General features: G+C 38.1%; 1 protein-coding gene across 6 annotated transcripts in view; it reads left to right on the forward strand.

Moving 5' to 3' along the window:
• vps13b (vacuolar protein sorting 13 homolog B) overlaps window positions 1-13,526 on the forward strand; it is a 399,448-nt gene that overhangs the window by 25,594 nt on the left and 360,328 nt on the right. For all 6 annotated transcript variants that reach the window (XR_003675707.1, XR_003675708.1, XM_028469709.1 and 3 more), the window contains exons 5-8: window positions 196-363; window positions 2,875-3,056; window positions 3,335-3,509; window positions 10,420-10,694. Coding sequence is in view for 4 of the 6 variants with exons in the window: in XM_028469709.1 (XP_028325510.1) it covers window positions 196-363; window positions 2,875-3,056; window positions 3,335-3,509; window positions 10,420-10,694 (800 nt within the window). In the remaining 2 variants the exon portion in view is untranslated. The remainder of the gene's footprint in view (window positions 1-195; window positions 364-2,874; window positions 3,057-3,334; window positions 3,510-10,419; window positions 10,695-13,526) is intronic.

Raw genomic sequence — 13,526 nt, forward strand, 5'->3', positions numbered from 1 at the left:
CCGTTTTTTTTTCTTTTTACAATCTACAAACAGTAGTGTCATGATAAGAATTTTAAAATATCAGATATAGATTTTACCTATGTTTTTGTGTACTTGTGTACAGTATTTGACTATAAACTTATCTGGCTTTCATGTATTTTTCAAACTGTACTTACTGTAAAGTCTAACATGCTTGTCATATGTTTATGTTCATAGGTTACGTGCAGAGCCTTATCCGACGTGTGGTGAACAATGTTAACATTGTGGTCAACAACCTTATCCTTAAATATGTGGAAGATGACATAGTGCTGTCAGTCAACATTACTTCAGCAGAGTGCTACACTGTGGATGACGTTTGGGAGAGGGCTTTCATGGACATCACTGGTGAGCCTTCAATGTTTGTGGTCCTGAGTTTACTTTGGAAACTGCTATAGATCTATTCCACTGTGTTTTCTTTTTGATATAAAACATATATGCATCCAAAGTCAAACAGTTAAACATAGTACTTGAGGTTTATTAACCCAAAATAGCCTGTTTTCTAAAGTTTTAGCCTCTGAAAAGTCCATTTCTGAGCAACTCTACACAAATAGGCTGATTTGTGGCCTTATGCATATTCATGAGTGGGCGTGTCTATAGACGGGACACTGACTTCCTCCTCCACGCACGGTGCTTAGGGCCAGAAGACGGCCCTCCCACTTTGTAGATGAGCTCATGCTGCTTTATAACACACGAGACAGAGCGTGGGGGCGGGGCGTTCACTGGTACATACATAGACTGTAGAAAGTACATACATGGCACTGCACGAAGGACGCTGAAATTCTCACTTTCGTGGGCGTGTCTGTTTCCATGTCAATCACGGCAGAGTGCTTTCTGGGGGGCGGCTTCTCCTGCTCAAGTGCCGCGTCAAATTTGTCATCAAAGTGGAAACGCATCATCAAATTGGAGCGAGGTGTTTGGGCTCGCCCTGCAGTAAGAAAGGAGCAAATCACCCTTTAACTAGTGTTGTGTTCAAGACCACACTATCCGAGACCAAGCCTTGCCAAGACCAGAATTCACCGAGACAAACCGAGACCACAAACTTTTTTTTTTTAATTTAAAAAAATATCTAAATAAAAAAACTTATGACAATGTTTGACAGTTAAGTAACATTCTCTCCTTAATTTTAAATTCTTTTATATACATTTGACGGAGAAAAAAGGTGCCTGCAAAAATTTTTCGAAAATATTAAAACTGATACTGATAAATTCACAATTATTCTACATATTTGAAAACAAGATTTTTATGTCAGCTGAATGTACAGCAAGTGTTTAAAAGCATTTCTGCCAAGAAATAACATGGTGAAACTAAATAAAACAAACTCAAATCTTGGAGCAATCATGTGACAAATTAATCAGCTGTTCTTGTTGAGAAAGATTATTATTATTCTGGATACAGTGGAAACAGAAACTATAAAAAATAGTTATATTGTGAACCTGTTTATATTGTAGGGAACATATTATATACAAATATGTAATTGGAGTCTAAAGCCACAAAAAACACCACTTTAAAAAGAAAATAGACTTATTTAAGACCTCTTTACAGTTATTTGAGTCATTCTGCGCTTTCGCTACTTGCAGCGATGACGCGCTGGTGACGACATAATCGAAGATGGCGGCGGTCCGGACTACAGCCGACACAATGTAGTAAAAGCCTAAAAAGACATGGATAAAATGGGTGTGGAGTGGATGGACAGAGGCATAAACATGCAGACTTTCACACGGACACACACGGACTTATTAAACACACGGACGTAGGTAAACGGAACAGGCTTCACCGGAGGCAGGCACTAGGACCCAGAAGCAGAGTAAATGCGTCCCCGACCTGCATGTACAGGCTGTAATATCACCAGTTTATCATTTTACCAGTTGGTAGAGCTACTATCTTTATTCCTGGTGATTGTTTTCCAGAGTTTTACTGGGATTTTTACCGGTGACCAGTTTCTATCTCCCTTCCACTCCGCGGTCCAAACTGAAACTGTAGCCCCCCCCCCACACACACACACGCACGCACGCACGCACGCACGCACGCACACACACACACACACACACACGTGTCACTCAGTCACATTAAGGAAGGTTGTGGTCATTATACGGGGTGGATTGTTTTATCCCGTTTTATCCAGTTCTTCTCCTTGTTATTATCACATTATAAAAAAGTTTAAAAACAGCAGGAATTAGTGCTGGTCTCGAACGGTCTTGAGGGAAAATTCCGAGTCCGGGAAGCCCGAGTCCGAGACAAGACCGAGTCAAAATGCTTCAGAGTCCGAGATGAGACCGAGACCTTTAAAATTTGGTTTCGAGACTACTACAACACTACCTCTAACTAACGATTGAGGGAATCAATGAAAAAACACTTTGAACATGTGTATGAAGCCCATATAGCACTTTTATGATGTTTAAAGCACAGAAAAGTCAATTTAGCTTAACATGGGCTCTTTAAGTATGCACTGTGCGACTGTCTCTTCAATATAAATGTTAAGTGTTGATTATTCTTAAAATGGATTCAAACTACCAGTAGCCATTGAAGTGAGAACTCTGTTTTTGGGCATTTTCTCCACTACGCTGCTATAACAACATACAAACTAAAGTCTCGCAATGACGTTGCACCGTTTTGCATTTTAGAGCACAAACCTTTCCCTGATTTTTCCAGACAAAAATATTGAGTGGTATCAATATTTAGATGATGATGTGCAAGTTATGGATGTACAAATAATGATGCATTTGTACTGAAAGTCGACTGTTGCAACTTTTTTCTAACATTGTGCAGTGTTTTTCTTGGCCTTCTTACAAAATTGAGGGGTTTTTTTTTGAGGTCAATGCAAACCAATTCCTGCTGTTTTTGTTTTTGTTCTTGCAGCTCCAGAACTTGTTCTGCGGAAAGTCATCAACTTTGCTGACTGCACTGTGTGCTTGGACAAAAGAAACGCAAGTGGCAAAATAGAGTTTTACCAGGACCCGCTGCTGTATAAATGCTCCTTTAGGACACGCCTTCATTTTACTTATGACAACATCAATTCAAAGATCCCCGCTGTCATCAAAGTAAGCACATTTCTGTAGTTGACTTATTTTTGTGTCTGTGTGTGTGTGTTTTGCGTAACAATTTGTGAAAGTTAACGAGAACAAAATTAATCGGGTGACAGGGAGGTTAAGGTGCAATATCAACATCAACAAGAAAGTCACCCTAAAAACAAAATCTAGCCACATTAATACAATAAAAATATCACATTCTGAAACAGCTTAAAGACATTCATAAAACTTAATAAATCACCTCAAATAAACTAAACACTAACAATCCCCTGTGGTCTGTCTTTTTTTAGATCCAGACAATGGTGGAGAGCCTAAAGTTGTCCATCACTGATCAGCAATTGCCGATGTTTATTCGAATTTTGGAGCTGATCATTGCCCTCTACTATGGGGAAATTGGGGGACGCAAAGAGGGTGAATGTGAGGAAGGCACTGGACAAATCAGGGAGGTTGAGGGAAGTTTACCTGGTGAGTAATCTTTTTGTTTTAATTTTTAATTAATGTTTCTCAAAAAATCTAGGTTGTTGTATTGTTGCTGAATGATTGGCTGTTTGCCTGTTACTGGTGATGTCCGGAGATATGATAGGCTGTTTTTGCACGCTGAATCCGGCCGTCTGTAGCTGTTTGGCTGCTCGTGTGTTTCTGCCAGCAGAACAAACTCCATGAAGACAGCTCCGCTTCGACAGAAACTTGCTTCAAAACAAACAACAAGCTAAAGCTCTGTCTCGCCTGGACACGTGCACAGCTTACAGTCACAAACACGAGACAACACATGGCCGCGGTGGCGTTGTTGTCAGTAGCTTCACTAATTTTGCTCAAAAAACCAAACTCCAAAAGTCCCATTTGTAACTATTTTGGCTTTAAACGAGGCAGAGACGGTAAAGCAATAGGAGATCCACTGTGCAGGCGTTGTCACCAGCTATAGGAGCCAAAGGAGGGAACACTTTGTTTGTTTTTTTCCGCACAGACTCAGAGCAATCTTTTTTATTTTTTTTTTTACAAACAATATTTATAAATGATATACATACAAAGGAGGGGTCACATCCAATCTCATAAAACAACAGTGACGTCATCCAGAAAATGCATACAGATATAGTTTTCTCAGGGAATCAGTTCCTGTTTATTGTTTTTTATTCTTTATGGTTTATTGTGTTAGAGAAGAAGCATTATTGTCAATTTTTTTTTGTTTTAAAGACAGTGGATTTGTTATCCTAAGTTGATTATTTATATTAGTTAAAACATAAATTGATGTGCAAAGGAAACTGAATTATTATTTTTTTTAATTTTAAACATATAAACTTTTTTTTTATTGCTTATATGTTTTTATTCATGTACTCTTATCATGTACCAAACAACACTGTAAGTAATTAATGAGTATTTCTAACTTGAACAAATACATTGCAGTTCATAAAAATAATAATAATAAAAAAAGGCTTCAGTATCGCGATATTTCCCGGAACCGTGATGCTTTGTCTGGTATAGTATCGTGGTTACTCATTTTGGTACCGTGACAACTCTAGACCCAGCTCTTAGAGCCAATCCTTATCCCAAAGTTACAAGTCAACTATTGTTTGCATACACAATCAAAAGACAAGGGAGGCTGGCCCGACTGACTGACTGTTGATTTTTGCGACAGTTCTGCTGCGCTTGTGGCCACTCGGGGCGCTTGATGTGAAAGTTACAGTTCTAGCACCCCTAGTGGCCAAAAGTTACACATTGTGCTTTTAAATTGGATGTAAAACAAGTTGATTTGGGGTGCAAATTCATACATCTCACTGGCTGAAGGATGTTTTTCAGAAAGAAATGTTTACCAACCATGAAGTGATAACTTGAATTGGATCTTTTTCCACCAAACTTCATGTACAGTATATTTAGCCCTATAAAACCTCTCTGTATAGAAGTTTCTCTTTTTTGGTAAAGCTCGTTTGTCTGAGGGTTTGTGGATCTCTCTCTGCGTGCGTGCTGCTGTTATTCCTAAACGAGACATCTCAGCTTTGACCATGATGTGCACTCCTGCTTTTTCTACATACAAAATCCTTAACTTGTAACTCAACACAGACCGTTGTCATCAGTGATTATCGTCTCAATGTGGACGGGGCCAGGAAGATGGAAAATCAAGAAAGAACTATAAAGAATAAAATACAGTTTTATTTTTGTCCCTTTGATCACTGCATGAAGGAAACCACACTACAAAATCTAATAGTCAACCAACATACAATAAGATTGCTCTATCATGCTACAATACTTGCATAGTTCTCCATGCAAAGAAACTCATTCGTAAAACATCTTTCTTGCCGTTCTCTTGCCGCCACTCTCTGTTCATGCCGAATAGAAGGACCAGGTTCCACACTCCTCTGTGTTTAATGGACTTGCAGAACCGGGGACAGGTTTTAGTTTGATAAAAAATGTCAAGCAGCCCAGTACAGTAGAGCTCCTTTACTGGATCCTTCTTACGGTCTTCTTACTTTCTACTTCCTTGTGTTTTGGCCTGAAACTTTCACTACAAGTTGGTGCAGTTTCCAGTTCTGGGTTTAATGCCAGATATAAGACACAGTCTCATGCTACTGCTATGCAGAGTCTCTAAAAATGAATTAGTATCCCCTCACAAAAATATACAAGAGGGGACCAACGCTTGGAACCCGAGCACCCCCTGATCTTGTGATGCTTTAAGTTGTCGACAGAGTGAGAGGCGCACTATTGTGTGTGTAGCGTTGAGTTTGTGAATAGTAGGAGGGGTCTAAGTTTGCTCATGGGCAATTTATTTAAGAACAAGAATTTGAGCTGAAGCTGGTGTGAAGAAATATTACTGAACCTATTAGATACAATGTCCCTCATCCTACATTAACATATACAGTATGTTAATTTTTGTCTACTTGCTTGCTTTGTTAAAGTTTGTTGGAAAAGGTCAAATAATAGAATTTTACAAAGCTATTAAAGAGCTAGCTACAGTAAATGTGTATTCTGCTGTTCTTTCAATGTTTTGCTTTTATCTTCACTCCTCATAGTTTGTTTTTTCATTTAACAGATGTTCTCTTAAAGAGTAACTAAACCCCTGCTTTCTGCTGACCTGCCACTTAGGGTGAAATTAAAAAACTGCTTTGATTATGGGCGTTAAAGCAGTAAAACACGCCGAGTCAGGCAATGCTGCACTGCAGTAACATCTGTGATCAAATACTACAATCACACACACAAAATCCCCACGTGAAGCTGCACCCACGAACACAAAACACTACAAACATTATCACTGGTGTTCCAGCCTCTGTTCATTGCTGAGCAGAAGCATAGAGTAAAAAACATCACAGCTGAAGTCAAAGTCATCTTTATTGTCAATTTTTCAACATGTGAACCATGGTATAAACTAACAGTAGAAAGATTTTAAAATACATACAAAATTTAAAGGATAAAAATAAAAGGATTTATTTTCAAAAATGTTCAGAAACTGTGCAAAGATGTGCATTTCGAGAGAGAAAAAACAGCAGCAACAACAAAAGTGCATGGATTTGTATTAAGAGAGAAGTTCCTCATTAGAACTGTTAATCAATGCTCACTGAGGGCTGTGATTGGAGGAAACCCTCCTCCCTCCTCTCAGCTTTTATAGGAGGGGCGGGGCCAACAGTGACAGTTGGTGATGCAGGGCAATCCAAATGATCTGGATCAGCCAATAGCAAAATTCAACTATAATAGCCGGCATTCAACCCTTAGAGGCCAGTCACTCTGACATTTTACAACTAAATACGCAAAATACTTTTACTAAAATGTTAAAAGTTGGACTAAGATCAATCAACAGCACTACTTAATACTTTATAACTAAAGCAAATTGTCACTCATGATTATACAAATATGTTTTCTACTTTACTAAAATCAAATGGCTTGTTTCAGTTTAGTAAACTGAAACGTTTTTGTCAAACGTGCTTGGATTTCCCACCTGGACACAGTAGGGAAAGATGTTTGCTTTCAATAAGAATGTAAGAAAGTATAACCTAAGAACTGTAGCTGTTGAAATAGAATCAGTGTTATTTTCCTGTGTCCGTTCTAATTACTTTAGCAGGTGTGAATGGGCTGCTATCTCCACGCTGCCAAACACTGATGAAAAGATGAATAAAAAAGTGGCACCAAGAGTTGTTGACATGTTGGTTTTTCATCTATAAAGACAACAAGCCATGCTTTATCAGTTTTGAACATTTGCTGTTTTGTATAGCAGTGCTGTCACAAATATCACCAGGTTACATTATTATCAATTTAACCTACACACACCACTTGCGGCGCCAGGATTTTGATTGTAGGTGGGCCCCCAGAAAACTGGATGGGCCAGTTAAGATACCCAAAAGACCCAGACAAGGCGACTTGTCTGCCTTTCTCATTTGTAAATTCTGAGATAAACAATAAACAATAAAAATAAAATACAATAAAGGCAATAATGTTTGTGTGATTAAAGCTATGATTATTTTGAATAGCATTTTTATATTGGCCCAACAAAGCAAGGCCACATATTTTAGCAACAAATCATTCGAAGTGATTTATGTAAGGCTTTAAAACAAGTCAGAATAAAATAAAATAATTTTTAATGCATTTTAAAATAAGAAAATGAAAGCCTGCATTACTGTGTCCCACAGCAGCGGTACGTAATTTGTGAACATAATTAAGTTTTACCATGAAAAATATTTTAATCACTGTTTTATCACCAACATGTGGCTCTGCACAGGTGTGATTATTGTTATGAGACGTCAAACAAATTAGTTTAGAGGAAGTTTGACTTTACCGTGTAGGAGCTCCGACTCCAGGTGGCAACTCCCAGGCGACCGACACTAGTGTCACGTACTGAGTTTGTAACCTTGCTGAGATTTTAAGACAATCCGAGTACTGAGATTGTACCTGTGCTGGAAGTACCATGCGCAAATTGTCATACTGAGATTACATTGATATCTTAGTCGTAATTCACTTTAATATTGTGTATTAAGAAGTATAATTTTAAAGTGTATTTTAACTATTTCAGCAAGTTATTTGCCAGTGAAGTGCATTTTATGCCAAAAATGTACTTTAAAATTGAATGAACAATCTCAGCACAGCGGAAGTAGCAAAAAAACACAGCGGAAGTAGCAATAACTTATTTTCCGGTAGTGTGCATGCTTAGATACAATCTTGGTACGCGACACCAGGCCCACTCGTGGCGTCACAGGTGCTGCACACCAATACTTTTGAATATGAAATTTAAGCAATTTGATTTCATCAAATTGTATATTTTTTTAAAAAGGCTGTTTGAAATTGTATACAGGTGCTTAATACTTTACAAAATGCAGTTATTCCCATAAACATTTATCCTGTGGTATTTTTTTTACTTTACACTTTTTGAAGCTTGTTATGTTAATAATGGCAGTATAGGCTTTGAGTTTAAGTCTGTTGACATAAAACAAGTCCAAAAGAACTTGCCGATTGTCACAGATCATTCGTGTATTAGAGGCTATAATCTAATTTTTCTTCCTTCAGGTTACAGCAGTGACTTGATTGATTTCACTTTTTTATTTAGGTTTTATTGAGCACACACAAATCTTGTAGGACATACATGACACCATGTTTTAGTGTTTAAATAGTTTTATTTGATTTAGCTTTACTTTGGATATGAAATGGTATTAAACACACTTGTGTCCCAGGTAAATCTATGTTTTAGGATCACAGGCCATCTAAGGATATGGAAGTAAATATTCTGTAAATAAGGAAATCTGTGTTCGTGTGCCTGAGTTAGTCTATAGAATATGGTGTTCTGTGTGTTTGCTCTGCACTCTGATCAATCTTTTTGCATTAATCAATATATATGTCCAGCTCAGCTTTATCTGACAGATGACCATGGCCCATGAAACAGAGAAATGAATCAGGCACAGGAGTAGCATGTGCTCAGAGGACAGGTGATTCACCTCAGCCTCTATAAACATGGAGGGACATCTACTGGCCTTCAAGAGCACTGCCTTCTCTTGCTCATCTCACCATGTCATTGTCCATTAGCTGATGTATGAGGACCACCTCACATACTGGATTAAGGGAATCCAACTGGGATTAGACAAACTCTTGTTTGGTTGCTGATCCTTGCTTATACACTTGCTGGAGAACTTGTATATGTTGGTTACCAAATACAGATATAGGAGCATATAAGTTTTTCCTACCTGTGCAATCATTGACTCTTTAGCCAGCTGTGATCTAGTCATGTCACACACTGGGATCTTTTCACTTACTGCTTTGGATTAATACTTCAAAGTCTCCGTAAACTACTTTGTTGTGATCACTTGATTGGTAACAGTGCTCTTGTTTTCATTTCTTTTTAGCTCGCCTGTAGGTTTCGTCAGGCATGACGTGTAGTGAAAGAGCTTAAGTCGTTGAACTGACACCTCAAAGGTTTTGTAGAATAAAAACAAAAAAGGAAATGGAGATATGAGATAAAATCAGACAGGAAGATTGGGTTTGAGAAAGCAGGGGACATACAAAGTCATACCATGGGATTTCCAGCTGCCAATACACAAAGTGAAAGATTTAATTAAAATATGTCATAATTTTCACCGCCTCAGTCTCTGGGATTCCTAAGCTGTTACCTCACAGACAATATTGTTTTCTCACAGAGGACGTGAGGCTGTGAGGAATGGGATTACACATTCTTATGTATTGAGATCAGCTTCCTCTCCCCAACATGTATGGAAACAGACTTGATGGGACCAGTTCAAGGGTCAAGATCCAGACCAGAGGATACATGGTTTGGGTATTCATGAGCTTGAAAATGATAAAATATAACATTCTTTAGTGACCCCTGTCAACTGTTTTTACCAGTTTGTCACAACACCTTGCTCTTAAAAACCTATTCTACCATCATTGACTTTAAGGGTTTCTAGTTCACTTAATAGAAGAACTTGATTTCTTTTTTATAAAGGCACAGTACTACTCACTTGTAGTTTTTCCTTAATTCACCCTCAAATTTATAAATTCACTACAAGCTCCAAATATATGTCAGTTAAAAAAAAAAAAAACTGTCTGCAAAGTAAACACAACTACAACAACACTACTAGATCCCCATACAGTTAGTACCATCACCTGCACCCTCTCCATTTTTTTTGTTGGTACCTGTTGACTGTCCCCCTAAAATTTGCTCTTTACATGCAGTTTTTGTGTGGCTTTATTTCTATGACAGTCAACAACTTTTCTTTCATTTTGTTTCTTCTCAGAATATGCTTCGTATCTGTATCAACGTGTTTGTTTTGTTTTCAATCCTTTTGTTTGTGTGACCATGACTGCTGGCTTTGTAGTCATTTATTCTCTTAAAAATGTTTTGTTTTTCATCTTAATTGGCAAAAAAATTAAGCTGATCCTAAATATGAACTCAACTTCTCTTGGCATTCAGGGATGGAGGTGGAAAATGAAGGGCAGGGGACAAGCCATTACTCCAGCCAGGACCTGTACGCGCTCTCTGGAAACTCAGAAGATGAGGACCAGGGGTGGGTGTCTTGGGCTTGGTCATTTGTCCCAGCCTTAGTAGACACTGAGGAAGAAGGCGATGAAGACCCTTACCAGCAGAGAGAGACGGGTGGTATCTCCAACAGCCCTCAACAACACATACCTAAAGACCCCATTGTGTCCATTGGCTTCTACTGCACTAAAGCCTCTGTCACCTTTAAGGTAAACCGCCTGTTTAGAACATCACTGCCTAAGGTGCCATAAATCCCTGTATCTCTACTGAGTTTTCTGTGGGAAGAAATATTTTTCTTTTAAGAGTAGCTGTTGGACACCCACTAATTCGCTGTGGAAATTGTCCCATAATTTAAAAAAAGTTTAATTTTGAGCCTAACATTTAGTGATTTCCCTTCATGGTAGTTTCCTCCTTTAATAAAAAAATCAATTACAGTAATGTGCTTACCTTAAAAAAATGTTTATTCCTCATTGTCATTATTGAACATTTTTATGTCATTTTGTGAAAAAAAATGGAGAATATTATTCTATAAGCATTGAGCAGATGAAGGATATTGGAGAAGTTGCTTTTCCTCTTTCCTCTTTTTATTTTTTGTGTTCATGGCCCATACTGATTGTTGCATCCTTAACTCTGCTTATTCCGTTTGCTTAGTAATCATAGATGTAATAGAATAATATATATTCAGAAGATAGACCATACAGTATTAACCCTGCCAGTTTAGTCAAAGTAGTTGAAAAGCAGCTGTTTCCCCTTAAATAGAGACATGATCACTTTGTGCGTGCGCGCATGTTCAATGAAAGTGTTGTATGTCTCAGGTCAAACATATTTTAGGGTTTTCCTTTAATGCTGAAAATGCTTCTGCATTTTAAGAGTTCTTTAAATCAAATAATTACAGATTGCCAATAGTAATAGCAGACAGCTGAAGGTTTATCTGTGTCTACGTGTGTTTTCTTGTCTATTATGTCTGTCTGTCTGTCTGTCTGTCTTTCTTAGTGTTCTTGCTGTTTTTCTATCTGGTAACTCATTAGTATGGAAGAATTTCATGCCTTTGTAGAACCACAACTGAAACCTGGCTTGGATCTGACTAAAATTAGGAATTTCTAGGTTTCTGATGTAGCCTTCTACTCCAGAGTGTCTTTGATAAAGGAATTCATTGATGCAATTTTATGAGTTTTGCACACATGCATCATTCATCAATGACCGTTTATTCCCTGCTTCTTTTTGCTCAACTGCCAAGAACTTATTGCAACATTCTAGGCTTTTTGCCATATCTCCTGTTTAAAAGTGTTGGGTTTGTTCACGTCTGTCTACATTTTTCTTTAGAATCAGAACTTGATTAGGTTTTGGACAACCATAAATCAAATGTCTAAATATTCCCATGCCTTGTCATAACATTTACAAGGTGCCTTATGAAATATGAATGGCTTTGCAGAGCTCTAAAATTGGTAAGGATGTATTATTAGGTACAAAGTAAAGTTGCAGCAGTCATGGCTGTGACCTAAATGTATGGTAATCTATGATAAAACTACTGTGACTTTATTAAGTTTGACCATTCCCATCTTTTCACCATTGTCCCTTCCTTTGGCAGTTGTTGATGTTGGCTGTTAGTGTGGATTTTTATTCTAAAAACACTTACGGTGACTAGTTGGTTTTATTTCCGTGAAAACAATAAATACATGTCTTTCTAATTCAGCTCATGAATTATTCAGACTGAGAGTTTTGGGTCCATACCTGGAAAAACTTTCTTAGAATGCCAGCAATAGATGTATTTCTTTTCATCTGAAAACATCACAGAGTATTGCTTTATTGAGCATCCAAGACTCACAATTTTACTCCGGGACCTACAGGTTGGGGTGGGGTGTTCCCTGTACGTGATTAAACTCAGAATTCAAAGAGGGGAAGGGAATGAGGGTGAGTTAGCCTACTCCATCAGTAGGGGTAATAAGCCACAGCTGTCTTTTGCTCTGCACCTGCTTCCTGTGTTCAAGTTGAATGGTCATGGATCTGCACGTTCTGCCCTACACGTGCAAGTTGAAGACCCGTCACCCTTGGAAGCATTACTACCAGCTTATTTTGACCCATAGCTACCTCTGTTCCTTTTTGTCAGTCTGCATGACAAAGATTTTTAGTTTAGTCCTACTGTGACTGTGATCCTGCTGAGGCTCATCATGAGGGCCCTCGGCTAAAGTCAGAGGAGTGGTTGTCATTTGGTTTGATGAAAGTTCTCTGCCAAAGTTCATAACAGAAAACAACCAGAGTTCCATTGCTCGCACGTAGCCACTGATCCAAAAGAATGTCAGATATCCTGATGTTGATGTTATTCTTTTGTGGTTACGAGCATGACTTGGGGCCTCACTGTCTACTCACGGTGATCCTCTAAGGGTTGCACAATTTGTGTTTATCATACAAATCGTGTCTTTTTATGCACACACGATGCAAATGTGGGGTTGTTTTAATTTTTTTATTGTTAATATGATTAGTGTCTTGAGATGACTGTTGGATTTGGCACCATATTAAAAAAAATTAATTGAATGATGGGTTAGTGTTAGGGTTAGAGAATGAGAAATACACTGCACTAATCCTGATGTTGCATTTTATGTCAGTATGTGATTACTACACAAAATCAAAGGCAGAAGAGTTTCCTCCAGCTTCCTATATAAGAGGCATTAAAAGCGCAACAATGATATATTGAAATAATTTTTGTTTTTGTTTAATACTCTTTATTAGCGTGTGCACATGGCAAGACCACAAGTCCGACGCCTTAATGCACTTTATGGATTAATCCGTCATCAATCAGTGAATTAAAAAAAACGATCACCAATCCGATCATATGAATTCAGGTTGGTTTTTTTTTGTTTATTTTTTATTTGTTTTTTTATATAACGACCAAATTCCTTTGGTACTGCCTGATACAGATTCATGGAAAATCAAACGGAACCATGTTTCTTGACCTAAATGCGTCCTTGTGACTGTGAGGGAGTGGAAGAGTTGGCTATTTCCATGCAGGACCTGAACATTGCACGCACAGAGCGTCATGGCTC

This window comes from Gouania willdenowi, chromosome 16 (assembly GCF_900634775.1).
Source record: "Gouania willdenowi chromosome 16, fGouWil2.1, whole genome shotgun sequence".
Taxonomy (NCBI): domain Eukaryota; kingdom Metazoa; phylum Chordata; class Actinopteri; order Blenniiformes; family Gobiesocidae; genus Gouania; species Gouania willdenowi.